We start from the raw sequence: 23,265 nt of genomic DNA, 5'->3' as shown, positions 1-23,265 counted from the left end.
AGGAGATAAGGAATGTGTAATATGTGGTACCAGAAAGTATTGCCCGAGAAAACGAACAAGATTTTAACCATTTTATTCTACTTCAATACTGCATAGCGTCATCTAATCCAGGTTCCAGCAGAAGCTATACCAGTGGAGGTGATTTTTACTTGACAGCGGTCTAAAAGAATCATCGATGAAATGCATGAAGCCAAGAAAATTATGGGCTGCCATGAAAATAGGAAAAAAGCAGTTTCATGGACAAGAAAATCAGCAGCTGCTTTTGAAGAATACCTGTAAGGTGGTAACCCTGGAGGATTGGATTTTATCTTCGCCAGATTTGAGTACGTGGAGGTGATTTACATGTATCTAAACAAACTTCTAACAGAGTCCATCCATCATTTGATGGAGAACGTGAAAATTTCGAGCCTAATTCTAAAGCAAGTTCTCCTGTGGATACTCCAATGGAGATTAATAAAAGCAAAAAAGGGCAGCTGGAGAATACCTCATTATGCAGAAACAAAAGCGGAAAGATGAAGAAGAAAGTCAGCTTTAGAAAACCAGAAGTAGCAGATGTATTCTTACTCATATCACCACAGACAAACTTGTGAGGATGAAGAGAATAGAAGATTCCTTTTCATCAGAGATTCGTCTTCTTCCATTGTACTCCTATGATCAAATTTGACGAGAAGATGTATTGAAAATAAAGCAAACATGACTTGTTTGGTTACTTGTGTGTTCCTGGGTGTTTTATAGTAACTATGTTTTTGCTTAGGATTTTTGAAATAGGATTTCTGCCTGTGTATATGTCGGGAAAAACAGAGGATAATGAGAGCTGGCTCCAATCAGGAGCAAAAGAGCAACTAAAAACCAAATATGATCTCATATACACATTGGTATTTCCTCTTAAAAAATCTGCAAAAAGAGGAAGAAATAAATATCAAATAAAAAATTAAAAAGACAAAACCCTTGGCCGAAAATGATATCTTTTTATTTTACCAACACTTTTTAAATAATCAGAAAACAAAGGTAGAAGACAGGCCTGTCACATTTACATCCAACAATATGTACACCCTTTGAATTATGAGCCCCTAAAAAAGGTCCTATTAGCATCCCTGGTGGCGAAATGATACAGACTAGACTACAACTAGAGCTAATACAGAAACTGAATTCTGCTGCATCAAAGAGACCTGCCACAAACAATAGTTCATGTTAAAAGTAATTTGAATGATTCATGTATTCGTTCTTTATTATTTCTACAGAAAATAGGGTGAGAGAGTGAGAGAGATCTGTTTGGCGATCGTATAATACAATCACAGATTCCATTCATATTGAAATGCATTTAAACTCCTGCCATAATATGTGGGAAAGCCAACTTTAAATTTACTCAAGTATTATCAAAGTGCTATCTAGGTTAAGTATATAGATATGGTGACAAAGTTTCTTCAGCAAATTAGATTAATTCTAATCACTCCTTGATTCGTCTGATATCTAAATGTATGATTCATTTATAATTTAACATCTTGGTTTTTCCTATTTTAAGCTAACAGAGTGTATGATTAGGATATTTACAGCATTTTTTAATTTTTTGCTCAAATCGGTTGCTTGTCTTAATGACTGTGCTGCCATGTAGAAAAAAGTTGCTTTAAATACACCATGCTTTTACAGTAAAGACTTATTATCAGACAAATAATGCAATGAAAGTACCTAATCAAAATTTGAGCAACAGGTAGTGCAACAGAATGGAGAACATTGTGACGAAGTTGCTTTAAATGCACCATGCTTTTACAGTAAAGACTTATTATCAGACAAATAATGCAATGAAAGTACCTAATCAAAATTTGAGCAACAGGTAGTGCAACAGAATGGAGAACATTGTGACGAAGTTGCTTTAAATGCACCATGCTTTTACAGTAAAGACTTATTATTAGACAAATAATGCCGTGAAGTACCTGATCAAAATTTGAGCAGAAGGTAGTGCAATAGAACGGAGAACATTGTGAAAATGGTATTCTAATCCATAATTAACAGGAAATGTCACGAAATAGCCCTTTTGATTCATCATAAATCCATCTGCACAAGAGATACATGAATGGATTAAAGTAGATGGATGGGACAACTGATAAAAAGCAAAAGAATAGCCAAAGGCATGTTAAAAAGCCACCCCAATCAATGCTAGTAAAGAGAATAGAGATGCAACAAACTACCCATAGTAAAGAGAATAGAGATGCAACAAACTACCCACCACACATTTTTTCTCGTCCCCCAAATGGGGGAAAAAAACAGTATGCATCCAAAGAAAAGAATGTAAAATGTAAAAAGCGAAGGTAATCAATAATAGTTGGAATAGCTGCTGCTTGTAACAAGAGAGCCGGCTCATTTTGGATCCACTAGATGCAATTGTTGTTGCAAGTAAACGTTCATCATAACAATCAAACTGACTCTTCAGTTATCTCTCCATTCTTTAATGAAATAAAGAAATATTCAGCTAAAATTCCACACCATAATACAATAGCGTCCATGGTCAACATCAGAGCAGAGAGCCTACAGGCAGAACGTTTCCGTTCTATGTATTGGAGGAAGCACAAGTGAAGATACAGCAGGGAACAAGTGACATGGTGAATTCCAGACTCAGTTATAAAGTGATACATAGTTTCCACAACAAGACAAGTGGCATTTTAATAGTTAAGTTCTTCAAGATTTCGATTATCACCAAACTGTATTATGCGAAGATCGGACTCATTACTCACAATCAAGGATTGACCACTTGATAAAGCTAAATGACATTGTCTAACAATGTTTCCCAGAAGCGTGCACCGATGAAGTTTATTTTAGAGAAATGTAACTGAGAACTGAAATCAACATAAAAGGGTCATAGGCGCACTTGCACAGATAAAGTGGCTCCAAGTGATCATTTGGCTGCGTCCTTGATCGAGCTCTCCTTTCGCTTTCTTCAGCAAACTTTCTTGGAGGAAGGACTTCGCATGGGCTCTGTATTAAGCCAGCCATTATTTCGCTAAGACGGGTAGACTCATAAACCTGTAAAAATAGAAAAAAGAAATACATCTTATCATAGTAATAAAGCAGCAATTCTCCTTACCAATAAGGAGAAAAAAAATAGTTTAATCTAGGATACGGAGATACGGCAAAATATATTTTTTCAAACTACCTTCTATTAATCAGAAACTTGTATACTTAAGTGGCTGTCAACCTCGTCTTGTGTATTGTGCATTTGGATATTCATGACAGGATATTCTTAAAATTTCACATATAACATTCCCACTTTTAACCCCTTTCCTAGAAACTTGTCCCAGCCAGAGGAGCCATTTACTTTGAGATGGAGAGTAGATGCTGTTTTTAGAAAATTCTACTATTCTCCAATGTACACCAATAATAAACTTTCTCATTCTTTAAGCTCATTTCAGTTCAAAAAGGATCACCTGGGATCATTAAAATTTCCACCTAATGAAGCCGTAACCATTGAAATGGACCAATATAATGTCGTTTATTGGTGAATTGAGAAAGACAAGACCGTGTTGTTTCGATCAAGTACTATCTTTTCTTCAGATACAATTCAACAAATAAAGTGAGCTAAGGCAAAAATAAAATAAAAAATAGAAAGAATAAACAAATAAACCACCTCACTGCTTTCCAGGCCACATGGACGGCCAACGGACTCAGGCAAATCACCAGGAAAGTAACATCGATTGACTGATACCCACTTCATTCTAGTATTTTTATCCTCCCACATGACCTGCAGAAAAAAATGCAAGAGTTTTGATGTGAAATTCATGGAGACATAATTTACCAAACCTATTGTATTCTTTCACAACTAGAAAAACAAATGACAAGGAGTTCAACATTTCAGGTCTGCTCGAAGTGCAGTAATAGACAAGCTATTTTGCTTGGGCTCGGGGGCGGGGGCGGGCGTCAGATAGTACATATCTAGGAGCCTGATCTTTTTCTAAAATCTAGAATATGGAGATACAACTAAAAGGATCCAAAATTTAGACACGTACGCAGATACATATTACAAAATTATAATTTGTTAGAAATTCATATACTGTTAATTGTAGATGCATTTTAAGATTATAAGAAACACGTGTACTTCCTCCAAAATGGAGAATCCGAGGAACACAGTCAAAGGGCCAAACTAACAATCACACTGAATAGATCCATCTCAATCTATATGACTTAGTATTGTGGGTACACTTATACATCCTATAATCAAGGTTATATTTTGCAAAATTCAGAATATAAAACCAGTAAGCATCTGATTTGAGGTCTTCATCTTCATCATGAAGTGCTCTGGTATTAATCACAATTGGTCACGAAAAGTTCTAGAACCATATAACTTCTCCCCTATCCTGGCTCAATCACAATCAGATCCAAAATGTTCAGGAAAAAAAGCAAAGAAAAGAAAACTTGTTTTTGGTTGATATTAAATTTAACTGAATGTGCTTAGCAATCACACTGAACTACTCCACTTGAGCAAGTTCCAAGGGTTCCCAAATACTATCTGTACCCATGCAAAACTTAGCCTGTTAAATGCTGGCAAAACTGACACACATCACTCTAGCAAGGCCTCCTTATCTAACCGAGAGTAATTATCTTGAAAATTCTGTGTAATTTGAAAATTTTATCAAAATCATAGTCTCATGAGAAATTAAATTGTTCAATGATTGATCACCTGAAGTTTTGAAGGAATTAATTTGTCATTGTCAAAGAGAATAAGAACATAATCCAGGAGTTCATGGACACTTCCATTGATGCAGCAAGATTTATAATATGTTTTCTCATCTGAAACTTGAATTGCATCCCCAATCCAATCAACAGCATGCAATCCATCTGGTGAAGATCTACCCTGTTCCGTATTCCCAGCCATGGCAGTCAAAGTTTCTGCAAGGTTGTCTTGTAAAACTTCCTGTTCATTTAGTTGATCTGATTTACAGTTCGAAGTTTCTATGCCATGAGAGCATTTGGAATCCATAGGCATAACATGATTTTCAAAAGATATCTTTGGCAGGCTTGCTTCGTTGCTTGGAAAACTTACTCCAGTACCATCTTGTGCATTGCCAGGAGCTTGTAAGTCAATGGACAAACTGGTCTCTGACTTTGCAGGATCATTTGATTTTAATTCAACCAGTTCACTGTCACATGATTTTCCACCTGATGAGCTTGTAAGTGAAACACAAGTGGCACCGGAGGGTTTCATCAGATTATTTTGGCAAGTTCTGGAAGATATTTGGTCATCAGTGTTTGCCCCATTAGAGTCAATATCATTACCTTGCATTTCTTTAGCATTTACTGTAACTGGTCCACTTGGTCTGGACAACAAATGGCTATTATTAACGCTAATGCTATCAGGAGGTACATTCTGCATTGAAGAGTTCCCGTTGACCATTATCTTTGGCTGACTGAGCTCATCTGAAGCCGCAGCCTTCTTATTTGAACTTGATGGAACTGCTGCTGCACTGGAAGACATTTTTGGTGCATTAATGTTTCTCATGACACGACCATATTTTGGGGGCAACGGTTTCCCATTGCTTAGCAACAAGCATTTTCCGCAATGCCACTCCCCTCTAGGAACTCCTTTTTGATTAGTTGTCTGGAGGCATCTTAAGTGAAACCCTTTCTCGCAGGCATCACAAACAAGTATGCTGTCTACCTCAGTTAGGGTATGCATGCACATCTGACAAGTCAAAGCCTTGTTCATGTAATCAATAGAAGGAGAATTCCAAGTAGAGTGCTCTGAAAACGATGGATGCAATACTTTCTGAACAATTTTACAAATATCAGCATGACTCTTGCCTACAGTAGGTGCCTGAATGTTAGAGCCTTGTACATGCTGTGTGCTTGGAAGCGTGTTTGTTGTCTGATTGACAATTGGTCTAAATGCAGCCACTCCCGCACCCGATCCCTCAATCTTAACAGACATATTTATGGGAGCCTTATCATCCATTCCACTTTTAGCTGATGAGACAGGTTGGGATTGCACTGAACAAGTTGGAGTTCTGAAGCTTGAGTTAGCAGAGTAATTTGCTGCAACATGAAATAATAGTTAGTTGAAGATACATATAAGAATTGTGACAAAACAGGAAATGTGAACAGAATGTAACCGATTTACAGCAAAAATAAGCGTTCTGGCACGCATTAGCTTTCAAGAAGATAATCATCCGCTTTGAAAGCTGCTGCTAAAAATTTATCTTTTTCCAATAAATAGAACTTAACACTCAACCGAGGACCTTCTTTCACAAAAGAATATGCCACACAAGCCGTGATACACTCTGAATGAGAACCTCACAATCAAATATTTCCACAATATTCTTAAGGAAACAGATCTTTAACTATCATTCACAATTAGAAGCAAGAAATTGGCATTACCTTCAACTTGTGATGGGTGGGAAGAACCATCCGATCTTCCATCTAATCTAGGATGCGGCCCATCAACTCTAGGCAATGATGCAGGACCCAAATGATTTGCGGGTAATGCACTGGAAACCATAGGTCTTATCTCACTACTAGGAAGCTGATAAGGCGAGGATGTAGAATTTGCTTTAATCAAATGACCTAAAGGTGAAGCAGATTGGAAACTTCCAGAAGACATGCGCACATGACTTGGTTTATCCAACTGAGATGTTCGAGCAGTATGTGATTTACCACGGATATCAAGGGCTGCAGAAGAATTCATTTGTGCATGTCTAGAAGTATGTGGGGTAGATGCAGAGAAATCCTCTAATTTCTCCATCTAAATCAAGGAGTGATAAGACAGGAGTAAACATCAGCATAAAGCAATATACACAATCTAATAAGCAGTAGACAAGCAGCAAATGCAAGACAAACAATCGTATGTACTTTGCTCCACAAGGCAGCATTCACAAATAAAACACATCTAAAGAGATGAATATCCAATCCCTCTAATATCTGTAAGAGATTAAATGATTTGCTGCAAGAACATTATGTAGCGTCTAAATAAACTGCCCAAAATTAGTGCTCCAAAGTTCACCAATGTACACCAAGGTGAGAAAATCCTAACAAAAATGCATGACTCAACAACACCCAAATAACTGAATAATATATTTTAATCTCATGAAAAACATCATGCAATGACCTATATTATACAGAGATCAGATGGGACCATTTTCAAAAGCATGGCGAAATAAAATTGGAAAGCAAGTAAAATGTCTGACTGCATTCTCAATCATCATGTCGAAATACTTCATTTACTTAGAACCACTTTTTCATAATTAAAGCAGTCTTCTCACCTGCAAGGCCATTTACATTACTCAAAATATGGTTCATAACATAGATAATGACACATGCAGTATATGAAGTCGCTCAGACATAAGAAAGTTAGATGGCCGTGAATCCATATCATTCTCTCTTGTTACTATCATGTCATAGATCTCATAGTTTATTAGATAATGTGTGAGTATGAAATAATGTTGGGTTGGCATTTTGCTTCCAGTCACCTGAACCTTTGACGATATCATACTTTCACAGTATACCTTTCAAACAATTTTTCCTTCTTTGTAACCTATGCTGTGCCCAAACTTCTCATATGTTGTAACATGTATGCCAATAATCAAACTCATTAGAGCTTTATGTTTGTATTGTCAACCATCATAAATTCCAAAATTAACAGTATTTCCGTTATGGGCGTAACTTCAATATTTGCACTTAATTGCATATAGACCCCATCACAAATTAAAGTATAAAGCACAATAGAAGTGTGATTTGCTAATTTTTTCCAAGATATATCCGCATTGGATCTATATTTAATACTTGGAACAAACTAATATCATCATAAAAGAAACACTACAGACCATACAATTCTCAAGATTCTTATTCTTCCACTCCAAATTTTTGAGATAGCTTTGGTTCAAATTATAACTTCACTCACTTAAAAAAGGTAAACAATTAAATCTAATGAAGTAGATTTGACTGAATAGTTCCGACGACTTCGGTAAGAATCCGCCAGAATAATTAAATGGAGTTCCCCGGTAAAGTCGAAACAGGGAAACAAAAACTTATAGAAAAAATCGTGAGAACGGAAAATACATAAAAAAATTAAAAAAAAAATGTGGAAGTCCAAAAAAGAAACAGGTGAATATGGATGTAAAACAACAATATCTGTTTAATAGAGTACTTTCTTCAAAACAATGGTAAAAAAAAGGGGAAGTCCATTCATGACAATGAAAATGCTTTATCAAGCTTCAGTGCTTAATATAAGACAGTTACACAAGAAAACTGACAAGCACTTCCAATGTATAATGAAAGTTTACAAGTATTTATCACATAATACACCGAGTAGAATACACTGGTCAACTTCCACAGTATCAAATGACTTTTCCAGGTTCCAATAAATCAACCACTTCACCTCATAATGTACACCAGACCAAGGAAGCACCTTAGGAAGCTGATTTTTTTTGGGAAAGCGGTCGACAGCTAGAAGACAATTCATAGTCTTCCCTCTAACCAAACTTCACATTATACCAACACCCAGTATTCTTAACTTGTTCATTCTTAATTATAATCACCATAACTGGTCAATTGAGTAGCCTACCAATTCCGAATTAAAAATCAAACCAAAAGGAGAAAAGAGAAGAAAAAACAAACCTGTCTTTTAGAAAGCATCAACTTTTCAGCAATTGATATTTTGGGAGGACGAAATTCTAGCCTCTGTTCTTTCAACTTATTTAGTCCCAAATCCTCAATCATACCTCCAAAAGCATCTCTCGGGAACACGTCTTTAGGTGCAAAACCATCGCATACCTTCGCCAACCTGCCCCGGGCATCCGCCATCAAGTTCTCCTCGATCTCGGTGGGCACCCTTCCTCCCCTCATTTTCCCCATCGCCGCGAGCACCAACACCGTCTCAGCCACCTTCTTCATGTTTCCAATCAATTCCCCTCTTTTAATTCTCTTTGCCGGAGGACCCTCTTTCGATAGCCCCACATCCCCTTCCGCCAGTCTCTTCTTGCCCAGGGGATCCACTTTCGATAACACTACATCCCCTTCTGCCAGACTCTTCTCACCCAAACCAACCAACCTTCTTCCAGATTCAATCTCCACCGTCGAATCCATCTAACAAAAACCCTAAGAAATCATCACAACCCAAACCCCATAACCCACGTCGTTTTGAAAGAATTAACGGCAGAACCAGCTGCTTTTTGCACAAGTACCTGCAAGAAAGAGAGAAATAACCCATCTTGGCAGAGAGAAAGCCCTAGAGAGAGAGAAAGGGAGAAGAAGAGAGACCGAAAGGGTAAATTTTTAGAAAAAACTAAAATTAGAATCCTTAAAAATATGAAAAACACACCTTTTAGCGGGTAATTTAGCCACAAAACTTAGATGGTAAATCGTATAAGTAAGTCAGCTGTAGAGAGCGTGATGGGTTCGGGCAAAAACTTGAGCAGAACGAAGAGAGAGAAGGGGAAACGTTTTAGAGAGAGAAAAAGACGTGTATAAAAATTGGCGGATTATTTTTCTTTTTATTTTCTGTAATTACTGTTGTTTATAAACACGAACTTGCACGATTCGGCTTCGTGCTACCTCCAAGCTCTTATGACACGTTTGCCTTTTTTTTTTTTTTTTTTTTAAAGAGCCTTTGCTAAATGCAACTGTGATGTGCAAGTATAAAGCGTATCAGCATCGAAATGCTATCGAAGTATTCAATTTCTCGTAATGAAGAACAAAATGAAGGTAAACAATAATAGAAAGTAAAGAATGAACGAAAACAAATGCAAACTTATAATAAAATCTAACGTCAATGAATACATGCATACAACGTAAATGTTCGGTAACGCTCAAGAATACATGCATGCATCGTAAAAGTAGCTTTGCCGCATTTGAAGAAAGATGCACGAAATAAAGTGTGAATCTCTATCAAAAACATCATTCTCGTTAACCTCTATAACTATGAGAAAACAAAGTTAGCATCGTTTTTAGGTATGTGACATACTTATAGAGGTGTCCAAAAATCTTAGGATTAACGAAGGAATTGTTTGAAATATAGATGATGGAAATGAAGAATTTAGGCTTAATTATTTTGAGTTTGAAGGTGAAGATATCATTTTATGATGCAAGATCCATTGAGAACTTGTATTGGAGTTTGTCATTGAGATTAAATGATAGTTAATACAAGAAATTGGGAACAACTCAATGACGCTATGAAAAATTTGCCACAAAAGTTGAACCTCTTCAGTTAAATCTAATTGACTTGAATCTTGTTATTCGACATTATTGTCGACACTCAGCCCCTGCTTGACCCCCATTACTTGAAAATGGAAATGGGGAGAATAGTATTTTTCAAATTGAGAACTTGGATTGGAGTTTGTCATTGAGATTAAATGATAGTTAATACAAGAAATTGGGAACAACTCAATGACGCTATGAAGAATTTGCCACAAAAGTTGAACCTCTTCAGTTAAATCTAATTGACTTGAATCTTGTTATTCGACATTATTGTCGACACTCAGCCCCTGCTTGACCCCCATTACTTGAAAATGGAAATGGGGAGAATAGTATTTTTCAGAAAAATGAGTGGTTGAAAAAGAAAGAAAAATTTTCGATTTACGTGTAATATTATTTTATGAAAAATTGTGTGGTTGAAAATAGGTGAAACAAAAATGGAATGTAATATAATTTAATTTAATGGGGATCAAACTAGGGCTCAAAGTTGAGTCGACTGTAAGACTTGAATCTTGTTCCTACACAAGGATTTCCTTTTCCTTTTTTGGCATTAATTGTCATTCAACACGATAAATCCATAAAGGGTTTTTCGGACAATGCTATCGACACATTTGTATGGCTATCTGTTTTCATAAATGGCTTAAAGGAAGAGGACGATAGTAAATCCCCACAAGAACATAGAAAAAGCAAACAATTTCTTCTGGAGATTCTCTAAATAACTTCTGCTATTATGGCAATAAAAAACAAACAAAAAAAGTTTCTGCACACCCTGCATATGGAAGTGGGATCAAATTTTGTCTATACAAATGTTCTTTGGCATATAAGTAACTCAGTATTGTTACAAAACCCACAAAAGAGAGAGAGAGAGAGAGAGAGAGAGAGGAAAAGAAACATGATCCACCAAGCAAGATGGGATTTCGAATGATTGTGGTGGTCCGGGCGACCGCCATCAAGACGACGTGCCATTCTTTCAATCATTCGAGGAGCTAGTCACTGCGAGTCAATATCGCTAACCTCCCAGCATCTAAAGACGACATCTTCACCATGCAACTATAAGTTTTGATTTTCATCGACCCAATACATAAGCATAGGAAACTAGTATATCTTCACAGCTTCAGCTCTATAAGAAATAATCTGGAGGCGGCTTTTTGGCAGGCGGTCCTCTTGATTCCTGCATTTCATCATAAACTGACTTACACGAATTGAGCTGAAATATGATTAGAAAAAACGACCCCACAAGTTGTAATTGCATGGATTTGAGGTGTAACAAGTGATAAAATCCTATTTTCATCCTTCTTTTTAATCCCACTTTTAACAAGTAAAAATCATCGTTAGCCATTCAACTTATACCGAGGAGTTTTATTTTCATGAACTAGAAGAGAGAGCGGCTACATAATATTGTGGTCCCTGGTTCCAGTCTTGAGAGAAGCACCTTAAAACTTAATTTGGACAATAGATCCAGGTTTAATAAAAACCACCCAGTTCAAACATTAAAACCAGCGTTTCGAATGGTCCTTGATCAATGGTTCATTGAAGCAAACTCAAACTGCTTATATCGGCATTTACAGGGTTCTGCGCCACACAGGACGGTCCAGTCTAGTTTTGATAACTGTGAATACCCGTGTTCTTAATCTAAAATATAAGCAGCTCCACATTCGTGAGTTACAAGCCTAGCTGAACAAATTTTAGAGAAGTATCAACCGAAATAATACTGTCAAAACAATTATGAAATTCACATGTACGACAGCTCAGGGGTCAAAGTCTTAAGAGGTCACAAATTTTATAAAGCTAATGCATCAACTTAAGCACAAAGGCCCATGACATCTTCGGTGCAATATGCTTTTAACACTTGGGCTTTCTTCCTTCAAGACTTGGACAGATAATGACAGATTATTTCAAGGGTCGTAGGCATATTAACCTCAAAGGGTCCTCGTATAAAGGTGATTATAGTTGGAAGGAACGAATCGGAGTGACAAAAGGGCAAAATCTCAGCGGATCCGCCATTTATAATACCCCGTTGCATATTTAAGTTTTCTGCAAAGGATTCCACCCGCTGCTCGATTGAAATTGTACTTCAAGACGACCAACGCGGCACGTCTACTACAAGGGTTTAGCCAACGAAGCGGATGGCGCGTGCATGTAAATTAAGACATAAATTTTGACGTTGGTGTTCTTTTTGATATCTACTAATGTAGTAAGATGAACAGCTTTAGCAACTTAAATAGAAGAGAATCATATGCACATGCCTGTGGAGCTGCTTCAAATACACGAAACTTCGTATCAAGATTATCGTCCAGCTCAAGAATTGCAGCAACATTTCCACATCTGCAGCATATATCCAAAATTCATAACAAGTGGGAATAGGGAGAAATAAAAGAAAACTAAAGTTCATTACCTGTAACAGTAATTCGGCGCTGACCAGACAGTAACTATGTGGTTGTTAAACATCCATTTATAACCTTCCATTACCAATTGATGGGCTCGACATATGTAGTCAATATTATTTGAATGATTAAAGGAAGTTACAACACTACCACCAAATAAGAAACCAGCACCACGAGGACTCAAACCCCATCCATCAACAATATCTTCTGGATCTGACCATAGGAGATCACACATGGCACCATCATGAGGTACTTCTTGTTTCCGGTCAATTGTTCGAATCTGCAATACAGATTAAATTAATTCCCTTCAAACAAAGGGAAAAGCTAAGGTCATGTTTTGTACACAGTGCTGGGCAGTGTCGCAAAGGACAACAAACTAAATTTTTAACCTCTTTTTCTTCCTTAATCCTATGACCAGTTCAACCAACCAAATGCCGTAAGGTTCTGGATAGTTCGCAAACCTGATCCAATGTGGAAATTGCAGGTGACAGACCACCATGAACACAAAATACTTTGTTTTCTATCAGTGCTGATAGGCTGCAACAAAAGATTGCCAGCAGGACCAAAATGTTATGAAAGCTATAAGTTTCAAAACAAGCCATGTCAACGACAAGCCATGCAAATAAAATGCACAATAACAGGCATATAAGCAGAGGGAAAAGAAAGCATATAAAGAATGTCAGCATAAAAAATATATAGCTTGTGAACTGGAAAAATCTCAGGCATATATTTCTAAAGGCAATGAAAAGTGCATCTTCATGCAACACAGTAAGTTATAAATTTCGTACAGCCTAGTTACACAAACTTTAGTGATACTGCCAAGTTTGCTTCTTTCATTAAATGAGTACCGGGAGATATATCTAGAAATGAGCAAACCTTAAGTAATCAAAAATATCGGTGCAATATCTCCAAACATTCACAGAACCATACTTGCGTAGACACTCATCATAAAATCCATACACCTGAAACCAGAGGAAACCAATAAAGTTTCTTGGAACATAAAAGCTCAAAGGTGATAAATAACTAAGACTAACCTGTGTGATCTGCCGGCTCTCATGGTTCCCCCGAACGAGAGTAATCCGATCTGGGTATCTCACCTGAAAATTCACTATCTTTAGGCTAATTTGTACAGTATACAATTTAGAAACTTTCGGGAAACTGAATATATTAAGAAACTTGAATATGGCTGCAACAGGCATCACAAGAAAGCTGGAATATCTACCATATTACTAATTTACTGTGCAAATAAAAATACCTTTAGGGCAAGTAGAAGCAGAAACGTCTCGACCGAATAAAATCCTCTATCAACAAAATCTCCAAGGAACAAGTAATTTGTCTTTGGACAATCACCTCCTATTTTGAAAAGCTCTTTCATATCATAAAACTGTCCATGTATGTCACCACATATCTGCTTCCAGCGAAGGGTGAAAAAGGACGGGTAATGACTATGTTAGCAATGTGAACGGTGTATTAAAGTTAATTGGTAGAAGAAAAACGACAGCAATATCTTCAGAAGTTGGGAAGATAACAGTTATATTTATATGCTATATAGTTGTAGGCAATTTTATCATAAAAGCACCAACATATGATTTGTGTATTATTTTACATGGAGTAAACAAGAAGGGAGTTTTAAATCTCTTCATCCTTGCTCCCCATGGTTTATTTCAGGATGCCGTGGTTTTTATTTTCTTCTTCTTTGTTGGAGGTGGGTGGTTAAAATTCAATAATAATAATAATAATAATCTATATGAAAGTCAGCTTTTCCCCACCTGTCAGGATTTAGACTTGAGTTTATGTTCTTTCATTGATTCCTCCTCTATTGCATTGAATTATCCTAAAGACTTCATTATTGGTATTATAACAAATAAACGTTTTTGTAAGTACAATATTACTAAAATTAGTAATAGTTATAATAAAATAAAATAAAAATAAAAAACCAAAGGAGCAATATCTCTAATAATAAGGTAAGCTTTCGAGCCCTTTACTTCCAGTAAGGGCGCAGTGAACTGTGATTATGAAAAGTTTGGAAGAGGAAAGAATAATTTCTACACTTTGGGGATGCATATTGCAAAAAGAGGTAAACAGAGAGTTACAAATGAAAATGAAGGAATCAAATCACAATGATGTAATCCTCAAATATAACCAGATGAACCTAAGAAAAATAGAACAGCAGAATGACCTCCCTATTGCCCATAGTGATCGAAGGTAACGTAAACCAGAACTAACTAGAATCGCACTGTCATGTATAAATTCGTAATTTGCAGAATCAGTTCACTGACATTTTTTAATATTATAAAGTTGATGATGGAAATTAAAGCACTTTGCTGTTCAAGCTGATTAATCAAATATTCAGATAGGTATGCTACATTTAAATCTAATTACACCTTGAACATAATCAAAGTCCAAAACTGGGTTCAAATGGAAAGGACTGAGGACTGTAAAAAATTATAATATCCTACTTTAACATCAGTTCTTTTCTCACTGTTTTTTCCTCTTTCTACCACATCCTATTTTCTCATTCGTAATTAACTGAATATCATGTAGTTTTATGCATGCCCACTTTGATATTCTCTGTTTGTCTTAAATTTTATTTATTTGTGCAATTTCCTTGTCCCCTGGATGGCTGGATCCCCCACCCCTCAAACACCATTTTCCTACAGTTATCGACTGCTGAAGAACGGGTCTCAATCCCACCCCCGCTTACTACCAATTCAACAGGTCCGGAAAATAGCTCAGAAAATTACTCGGCACAGCAAATTACAACAAAAAACAAAGCTCAATAGCCATCAGATGATGCCAAATCTCAATAAAAACCAGAAACTTTTCGATCAAATATCACAAATATAATTTTCAGTACTGAAAATATGTTGATTTTGCACTCTTTGTTATTTCACAACCAAAATTGAGAACCAAATCCCCTAAATAACACCCTGCTTCCAGAATACAGAAAAATGTGAGAGACCAAAAAAAAAAAACCCTCAAAAATGGGGTTTAATTTCCAAAGATTAAGTGTCAAATAACTACAAAAACAAAAAGCATACGCCTTTTCGCAAAACCCTCGTGCAATACGTGAACCCAGATCCATCCCTCCACAACCCTTTGCTCGAAAAACAAAATCCAAAACTATTCTTTTAAATATATTTCTCTAAGTGTCTTAAATAACAGAAAAAATCACAGCCCAGAAAAAGACAATAAATAAATTAACGACCAATTGTTTACTTACAGTAACAGGGGCATCGACTCGCTGAACATTACTCTCTTCAACAAGAATTTCCATAGCTTTGAGGCAAAGGGCTTTGACTTCAGCTTCCGTGAGCGGTTCACATCTTTTCAGCTGCTCTATTTGGCGGTCTAGGTCCGACATCTTCACAATCACGGATTCGAACTTGCCGATCCCTCCAAAGTTCCCCTGCGAATTCAGTTAATAAATCCAAATTCTGATTCTGCAATCAGAATATTGAATTTCATGTACTTCCTCTTTGCAGAATTATTAATTTACTGAACTCCCATAGGTGGTGAGTTGAGGTTCATTATTTTTGTGGGCTTTCTTTTTCTCGTATCTTGCTCCCCCACCAGAACTGGATTTTCGAGATTCACGCTGTTTTTGCTGTTAAATTTTCCGAAAATTGGATTTTCACTCACCTCATTTCTAGTTTTATTTCGTTTTGCCCCCATTATATTCAAGCACAACATTAAATTCATTATGCACCACGTTAGCCCTATTAGCTACCTCCATCCCTAATTGAATCATATGAGTTTGAAGCTTCATTTACGGTTTGGTTTTGAAGTCAATACTACAACGTAATACATAGTGTATAGCACATATCAAAAAATTATCTCTAACTTACGTCCAAGAATTAACAAGATTTTCAAATCTCAAATAACAAATACTTATTTTATTGATAGCATATAAAGAAACTACTCATTGCCCCCAACAAACCAAAACCTACACTTTCCAATGTAGATACAACTCGATCCATTTCGAGATCAATTCAATTCTGCCCAACTAATCATTTCCCTCATTATCTGGTAATGCAAACTCCAATGAAGAAGGATCCAAGTGGACTTATAAACTCTTAACATAATTGATCAACATGATAAATTTATTAAACATAGAGTTTAGAAGCATGGCCAATTATTACAACAATCAATCTTTCTAATTACATTAATAGTCACTCATCTTTTACGTGATGAATTAAGTTGAACATATAAGATATGTTAAGCTACTTAATCGTGCAATTTAGATGTGTTGGATGGGCGAAACATGTAGAGCACAAGATTATCTTGTGACAAGGCAAACACAAAAAAATAAAATAAAATAAAATAAATAATAATAATAATAATAATAATAATAATAATAATAATAATAATAATAATAATAATAATAATAATTAAGTTGCATTATGATGGAAAGTCAAGATTAACTTGCAATACTTTTAAAGATAAGGATCAAATTTTACTAAAAGAATAGGTTGGGGAGCTGAAATGCAAGTTTATCATACTTCTATTTTGAAAAAAATCTGCCCAACATTAATTATTAATGATTTCTTGTCTGAATGCGGTGGTGAAGACGACAATTAAGTCGGACAAAACTTGCCGGTAATCGGTGGCGCCGCCTGTGACGCCCCGTTTCAAATAATTCTTAAATATCCTAAGCTTACCAATTATTCATCCTATCATAAACTACGATTCCGCTATTTAGATCCCTGCTTCCGTTTCCAATCAAAAGGGTAATGCATTCCGCCTTTTTCATCTTCGTCACTATCGCAATTTTTTTTTTCAGTTATCATAATAGGTTTGATAATCGATTAAGATTTGACAGAGCTTAATCTTAGTTTAAGCCCTAATTCAATTGTGGCGGTTGAACACATAATCACTTGTAATTCAGCTGCGTTTCTTCTGATTCTAACTGAAATTTGACCTTTTTGAATGTGTTTGGTTTGTGAATTTATGAATTACTGATTGGGCTGTGCGATCTGGTTCGAAAATTATTTACTGCGTTTTCCTTTCTGTTTGGTGGACCTTTTTTTATGCTGCTTATTTATGGCTTACATTAATTAATCTATGTGTGATTAATTGGTGGCATCTGTTTGATCATCTGTTTTAATTCAGTCAAAAATTCTCAAAAGTACTAGAGACAACAGGAAATTTTTTGTTTATTGCTCTGTATACAATTGAGAATCAGGGAATCTACTGATAGAAATAGCGTGGGCATTGATTTCATCTTGGATGCTAATTTTTAGATATTTCAATTTTTTGGAATGTAATACTTTCTTTTACGATTTTTACTATTATACTCGCGATAACCTCGAAACTACTTGGCTAAGCTTTGAAGTTCCTTTAAGTCGTGGCCCCAAAAAAGTGTGGTTAAAAAGCAGGTGAAAGTCGTGGTTCCTAGGAATGTGGATAAAAATTGAGTTTGACCAGCTTTTAATGTATAGATTATGGCATGAATTTGTTCCTATCCTAATTCATGATGGATTTTTATCGATTGAATTGTTTCTTTTAGTTGCTTTCTTGATTATTGAAATACTTATTACTTAGTAAAGGTGTTTTGGAAAACTATGTTGTCTTAATTGCAGACAATGGCAGCTTCTGGGGACTCGTGGGTAAGGGAGTACAATGAAGCAGTAAAACTTGCCGATGACATCACTAACATGATATCAGAAAGGAGTTCATTGCCCGCCACAGGGCCAGAAGCACAGCGACATTCATCTGCCATACGTAGGAAAATTACCATACTCAGAACCAGGCTCGATAGCCTACAGTCTCTTCTTTCAAAGCTTCCTGGAAAGCAACCTCTGTAAGTTGTCTCAATTGGACATCCTTCTGACTTGTTTATTATATTTTCAAGAAATAATCTTAAAGTTCTATTGAATTAAGTAGTCAAGTCTTGAATCCTTGTATAATTTGTAGATTGCATTTATATTTTGTTGCTCTAAAGTTAAAACACTCGCTTAAGCTTAGAGACATGATGTGCACTCATTCATTTACCTTATAAAAACAGAGAATTAATAATAAAGAGCACTTTTGTTTATTATTCCTCAGGACGATGATGAATACAACCTGTACAAACATTTATATGAAAAGGAATAATCACCTTGGCCTATACAATAAGGACACCTGTCATAACAAACTCTCAACAATCATAAATGCAAAAGAATGAGACCTAAACTATTATCTAATTAATCCATGTATTAACTCTTAACAAAGATGTACATTATTGATAAAAAACTAGATAGACTTAACACTTGGTTCTATGTGTTCATTAAATTTCTAATTGTTTTCTCTGGTCATGGTCTTTGTACGGCCCTTGAACCTGCTCGTATTCATATGCAGGACACAGAAAGAAATGAATCGGCGGAAAGATATGGTTTCAAATCTAACTTCAAAAGTAAACCAGATGGCTTCCACATTGAACATGTCAAACTTTGCAGATAGGGATAGCTTACTTGGGCCAGAAATTAAGACGACTGATGTCATGAGCAGAATGACTGGGCTTGACAACTATGGTGGTGTTGGTCTTCAACGACAAATCATTAAAGGTTAGTGACCATAAATCTTTTCTTCAACTTATTTTTTCTTTATCTTTCTTAATATAGGATGACTTTGCTGTTTCATTTCTTTGTGCAGAACAAGACGAGGGCCTTGAAAAATTGGAGGAGACAGTTATAAGCACTAAACATATAGCATTGGCAGTCAATGAGGAGCTTGATCTGCATACAAGGCTAATTGTGTGTTGTTGTATTATAACATACCTGCTTTTTTTCTCGCGCGAAAGCTAATCTTCTGTAGTTTGCATATCGCAATTAACTATTATATTGAAGTTCATTTCTGCTTAATGTCATTCTGTGCAGGATAATCTGGACCAACATGTTGATGTCACAGACTCCCGACTGCAGGTAACCATTCTGTCTAGTACATTTGATAGAATTGTAATAAAACCTCCTCAAGCTGGTCGATAGAATTTTGGCATTATCTTTCATAGCATGTGGTTAACGCAAGTTAATGTCTTTACGCATTTTGATCCTCTTAGTAGTGACATTATAGTATAGACTCGTCATTGTTGCTGAAGTATGCTAGACTTCCGATATTACAAATAGCATATGCACATAAAATAAAGCTTAGTCAAGAAAGTGTAAAATATGCTTGGATAACTTATTTTTTTCTAACTTTTTAAGGGAAAAATGTTATTTATTTTGAAAGTATCTCATACTTTATCAATAAATAAATTGTTTATTGAAAACAAGCTTGTGATTTATAAGTAAACTTTTTAAGCTTAGCCGAACATGGTGTGGGAGAGCTGCTTTCAAGGAAATTTGTGCGAACTAGGTTTAGACCATATCATGCCTATGCATTTTACTTATTTGGACTTTCTCATGAAGGAATATTAATGGAAATTTACTCGGGGAATTTGCAAAACTTGATAAGTATTTATTAACTAATTTGCTGTGTGTCTATTCCAATTACTTTATTTTGTTGGTTTTTTCCCTAAATGGAAACAGCGAGTGCAGAAGAGGCTTGCAATATTGAATAAACGCACAAAGGGTGGCTGTTCTTGCTTGTGTCTCCTTTTATCCATTATTGGGATTGTCGTTTTGGTTGCTGCTATATATATGCTGATCAAATATTTGTAATATAGATAAATGTGGAATTGGAATTTTCTGCTGTCCTTTTGTCCTGGATTAAAATTTAACATTGATGTGTTGGAAAAAAGAACAAGAACAAGAAGAAGAAGGGGAGTGGAATGGCTGTGTTATTTGTGAAGTCGATTGGATTTTAATTCCCGCGTTGTTTGGATTCCTTGTTTGTGGGAGTGATATGATTTGTTTGGATAAATTTCCTGTTAAGCTTTTCAAAATTTTCCAACTTATAATCAACATATTCGTTAGGCTATGGTTCTTATGTACATTTTCATTTTTAGCAACACAGTAGTTTCTATAATCACAACATACCTTGTAACCTTTCTTGATAGGTCTTTAAAAACTTGACTTTTTAAGATAAGTGTTTGTCTTTTTAACCTAAAGTGTTTGTTTGGGAGAAAAGAAAATTTTCCAAGTAAAATTGATTGATTTTTTGGAAAGTGTGGTTAGAAAGTGAAGAAAGGTTGTGAATCCCTATACGGCTTGGTTGAAAATAATTGTGGGCGAAAATCCCCGAACAAACCATAAAGAAGACCTTCCAAAAATGGAAAAAATAAATTGCAATTGGCCTATTATATTTTGCTTTTTCTTCCATTATGCTTCACTATGATTATTTAGTAGATAATGTAATCTGTTGCATAAAGGCTTGGGTACGCTCACACACTATTGATCTATTAAGGCTTGTTGGCAACACTTTCCAAAAGTAAAAAGTTGCTCCTGTTTGGATAGTATTTTGAAATTGTTTTGTGTGGCTAATGGAGCTTTTGGAGGAATCTAATTTAAGATAGTTTCTTTGAAACGCTCTTCTACAATAAAAGTTGTTTCAAACGAGCATTTCATCCTATTTTTGGTTAAAAAATAATCATGGAGATTAGAAACTGAAAGGTGCAGGAAAATTGCATCACAAATGATATTACAAAAATTAATCAAGGATCATAAAATGCAGCTTCGCCCCTTTCTAATTGGAAGCAAAATTAAATTAACATGATAGAAAAATGAAATTTTGAAATAGAGTGAAGACGGCCTAAAAAAAGAGCTTTCGAGGAGACAGTCGAGGAGCACTGGAATTTGAGGCTGATGACTTGACAGAGATGGGAGACTTTGTGCTTTCTTGGCTCCCTGGAACTTTGTCAACTAGCTTTGCTCCTCTTGGGTCAGAAAGGAAAGACTTCTGAAATGATTGTGTAAAACCAGTCGCAATGATGGTTACATGTATCTCTCCATTGTATCTCTCATCTACAACAGCACCGAATATGATGTTCGCAGACGGATCTGCCAAACTAGTGACAACCTGGAAACCAATAGATGAAAATAAATATAAGAAAAGCCATACACCAAACTCATAATCAGGGGGTGGAGTCAGCACCCAGCATGCCATGGTGGCCACCCATGCTGGCTCCACTAAAATTTTTTATTTTTCCATATATTGGGCGGCTGCTCTACTGCCGTCACACACTTACACTCACTAGGTTCGTCCTAGCTCACTTGAATCCCTAGATCAACCACTACTCACAATCACAAACCTGAGAGTTTATAGGCATTCAATTCAAGTGTGCTATTGAAAATCCCAAGTTTTCAATTTAACTGTTTTGAGGAAGATCACATGCACTTGCTACAAAAGAGAAAATAAGAGAAAAGCTCTACATTACCTGCGACACCCTATTCACTTCTTGCAGAGTGATATCCTTTCCGCCAGTAATATTATATACAACTCCAGTAGCAGATTGAATGGAAGAGCCAATCAAAGGAGCCAAAGTTGCCTGTTCTGCTGCTTCTTCAGCACGGTTCTTGCTGGAGGAAACACCCACGCCAAGCATAGCAGTACCAGAATCCTTCATTACTGCCTTGACATCGGCAAAATCCACATTTACCAGCCCAGGTATCTGAAAAATAAGAAAAGGCTCGTCTGTTAGTTTGTCTCAGTTGCACGCATAAACTTCAGGTTTGGCTAAGCTTTGAAAAAAGATTTCTCTTGAAGCAATAACACGTTGATCTAGTTGCCACTGGAGCCAGAAAGGACTCTCCAAATTGATTTGTTTCCAGGAAAAGGCAGAATATTTGATGGAAGGTTGGGGAATCCTTTTGAAAAACCCGTTCTAATAGGAAAGCCTTAATAAGTTACGTGTAAGCAACTTTCGTTTCTAAACATGTTTGAATTACTTTTAAGTTTTCAAGTAAAAAACTTCACTGTAAGAATAAGCAACTTATTTATTGCCAACTTTGACCAATAAATAAATTAATTTCGAAACTTTCATTTTTTTTTTAAAAATCATTTTAAAACTGATGGAAAGTGTCTCATAAAATGTGGCCTAAAGCCACAATATGGAAATATTTGATTGCAGCAAGCTGTATTGATATTTAAAACTATTACGGATTTTGAATGTAGTCAAAATCCCAAGTTCCAACATTCATTACTGAATTTCCTTGACATCAAAGCATGGCATACATGAAGAATGGAAAAATTAACACATTCCAGTGATGCACAAGTTTTCAGTAAATGTCAAAATGTTGTTATAGAGCTAAAATGAATCACAGGTGGTCAAGATTCAACACCTCATAAAGCACATGGTTACATAAAATCACTCACTGTAATTATATCTGATATCCCTTGGACACCCTGCCGCAGCACATCATCGGCTAGAAGGAAAGCATCCTGCAGGGCAGTCTGTTCATCAGCAATATCCAGCAGACGATCATTTGGGATCACTATCAGTGTATCCACATTTTTCTGGAGTTTTTCAATAGCTTCCAGAGCCTAAAAAATTTGAAAAATGCAATTAAAGTTTGAACGATAAAATTTTATTGTAAATTTGATACCAGAGAATTTTGCATCTCACCAAGAATCAGTATTTATGATGAGAAAAGCAATAGAGGACACAACAGCTATTTTTCTGTTAACCTTCATAATCTAGGCGAATCTAAAAGGTAAAAATATACAAGAAGAAACGGTTTTTATAATGAGAAAAGCCAAGACTCAACTGTTTATTATTCCATTAACCTTCACAATCGAGGTGAATTTAATAGGTAAAAATATACATGACTAAGAATTTCCATGCCTCAAAAGG

At 35.9% G+C, this 23,265-nt stretch overlaps 4 protein-coding genes across 5 annotated transcripts in view; 1 reads left to right on the top strand and 3 right to left on the bottom strand.

Annotated features, from left to right (window-relative positions):
• Positions 1-948: 948 nt before the first annotated feature.
• LOC111374201 lies at positions 949-9,465 on the bottom strand. The gene is made up of 8 exons (XM_022996844.1): positions 9,302-9,465; positions 8,599-9,164; positions 6,364-6,727; positions 4,670-6,021; positions 3,620-3,733; positions 2,864-3,018; positions 1,932-2,052; positions 949-1,169 (listed from the first exon to the last, which is right to left on the bottom strand). Exons 2-7 carry the CDS (start codon positions 9,064-9,066, stop codon positions 2,004-2,006), a joined length of 2,502 nt encoding a protein of 833 aa, XP_022852612.1. The 5' UTR covers positions 9,067-9,164; positions 9,302-9,465; the 3' UTR covers positions 949-1,169; positions 1,932-2,003.
• Positions 9,466-10,879: 1,414 nt separating this feature from the next.
• LOC111374200 (serine/threonine-protein phosphatase PP-X isozyme 2) lies at positions 10,880-16,170 on the bottom strand. 2 transcript variants are annotated; one of them, XM_022996843.1, is made up of 8 exons: positions 15,781-15,977; positions 13,813-13,965; positions 13,592-13,654; positions 13,434-13,519; positions 13,019-13,094; positions 12,569-12,837; positions 12,420-12,498; positions 10,880-11,344 (listed from the first exon to the last, which is right to left on the bottom strand). In XM_022996843.1, exons 1-8 carry the CDS (start codon positions 15,919-15,921, stop codon positions 11,294-11,296), a joined length of 918 nt encoding a protein of 305 aa, XP_022852611.1. In that variant the 5' UTR covers positions 15,922-15,977; the 3' UTR covers positions 10,880-11,293. The 2 variants fall into 2 exon arrangements, with proteins under 2 accessions (XP_022852611.1, XP_022852609.1); XM_022996841.1 differs by lacking the exons at positions 10,880-11,344; positions 12,420-12,498 and having other exon boundaries at positions 12,707-12,837; positions 12,947-13,094; positions 15,781-16,170.
• Positions 16,171-17,088: 918 nt separating this feature from the next.
• LOC111374199 (syntaxin-51-like) lies at positions 17,089-20,437 on the top strand. Its single transcript, XM_022996840.1, has 6 exons — positions 17,089-17,287; positions 18,140-18,360; positions 18,897-19,102; positions 19,191-19,291; positions 19,415-19,459; positions 20,063-20,437. The coding sequence occupies exons 2-6, from the start codon at positions 18,143-18,145 to the stop codon at positions 20,192-20,194; spliced, it is 702 nt and encodes a 233-aa protein (XP_022852608.1). The 5' UTR covers positions 17,089-17,287; positions 18,140-18,142; the 3' UTR covers positions 20,195-20,437.
• A 636-nt stretch (positions 20,438-21,073) lies between these two features.
• LOC111374198 (cell division protein FtsZ homolog 1, chloroplastic) overlaps positions 21,074-23,265 on the bottom strand; it is a 4,718-nt gene continuing 2,526 nt past the window's right edge. Inside the window, exons 4-6 of the mRNA XM_022996839.1 lie at positions 22,788-22,955; positions 21,850-22,083; positions 21,074-21,491 (exon numbers count right to left, since the gene is read on the bottom strand). Coding sequence (XP_022852607.1) covers positions 21,225-21,491; positions 21,850-22,083; positions 22,788-22,955 — 669 coding nt within the window. The 3' untranslated portion in view covers positions 21,074-21,224. The remainder of the gene's footprint in view (positions 21,492-21,849; positions 22,084-22,787; positions 22,956-23,265) is intronic.

The sequence above is a fragment of the Olea europaea genome, unplaced genomic scaffold (assembly GCF_002742605.1).
Source record: "Olea europaea var. sylvestris unplaced genomic scaffold, O_europaea_v1 scaffold1216, whole genome shotgun sequence".
Lineage (NCBI taxonomy): Eukaryota > Viridiplantae > Streptophyta > Magnoliopsida > Lamiales > Oleaceae > Olea > Olea europaea.
Note: the sequence above shows the minus strand (reverse complement) of the source record. Positions and strands in the feature narration are given on the sequence as shown.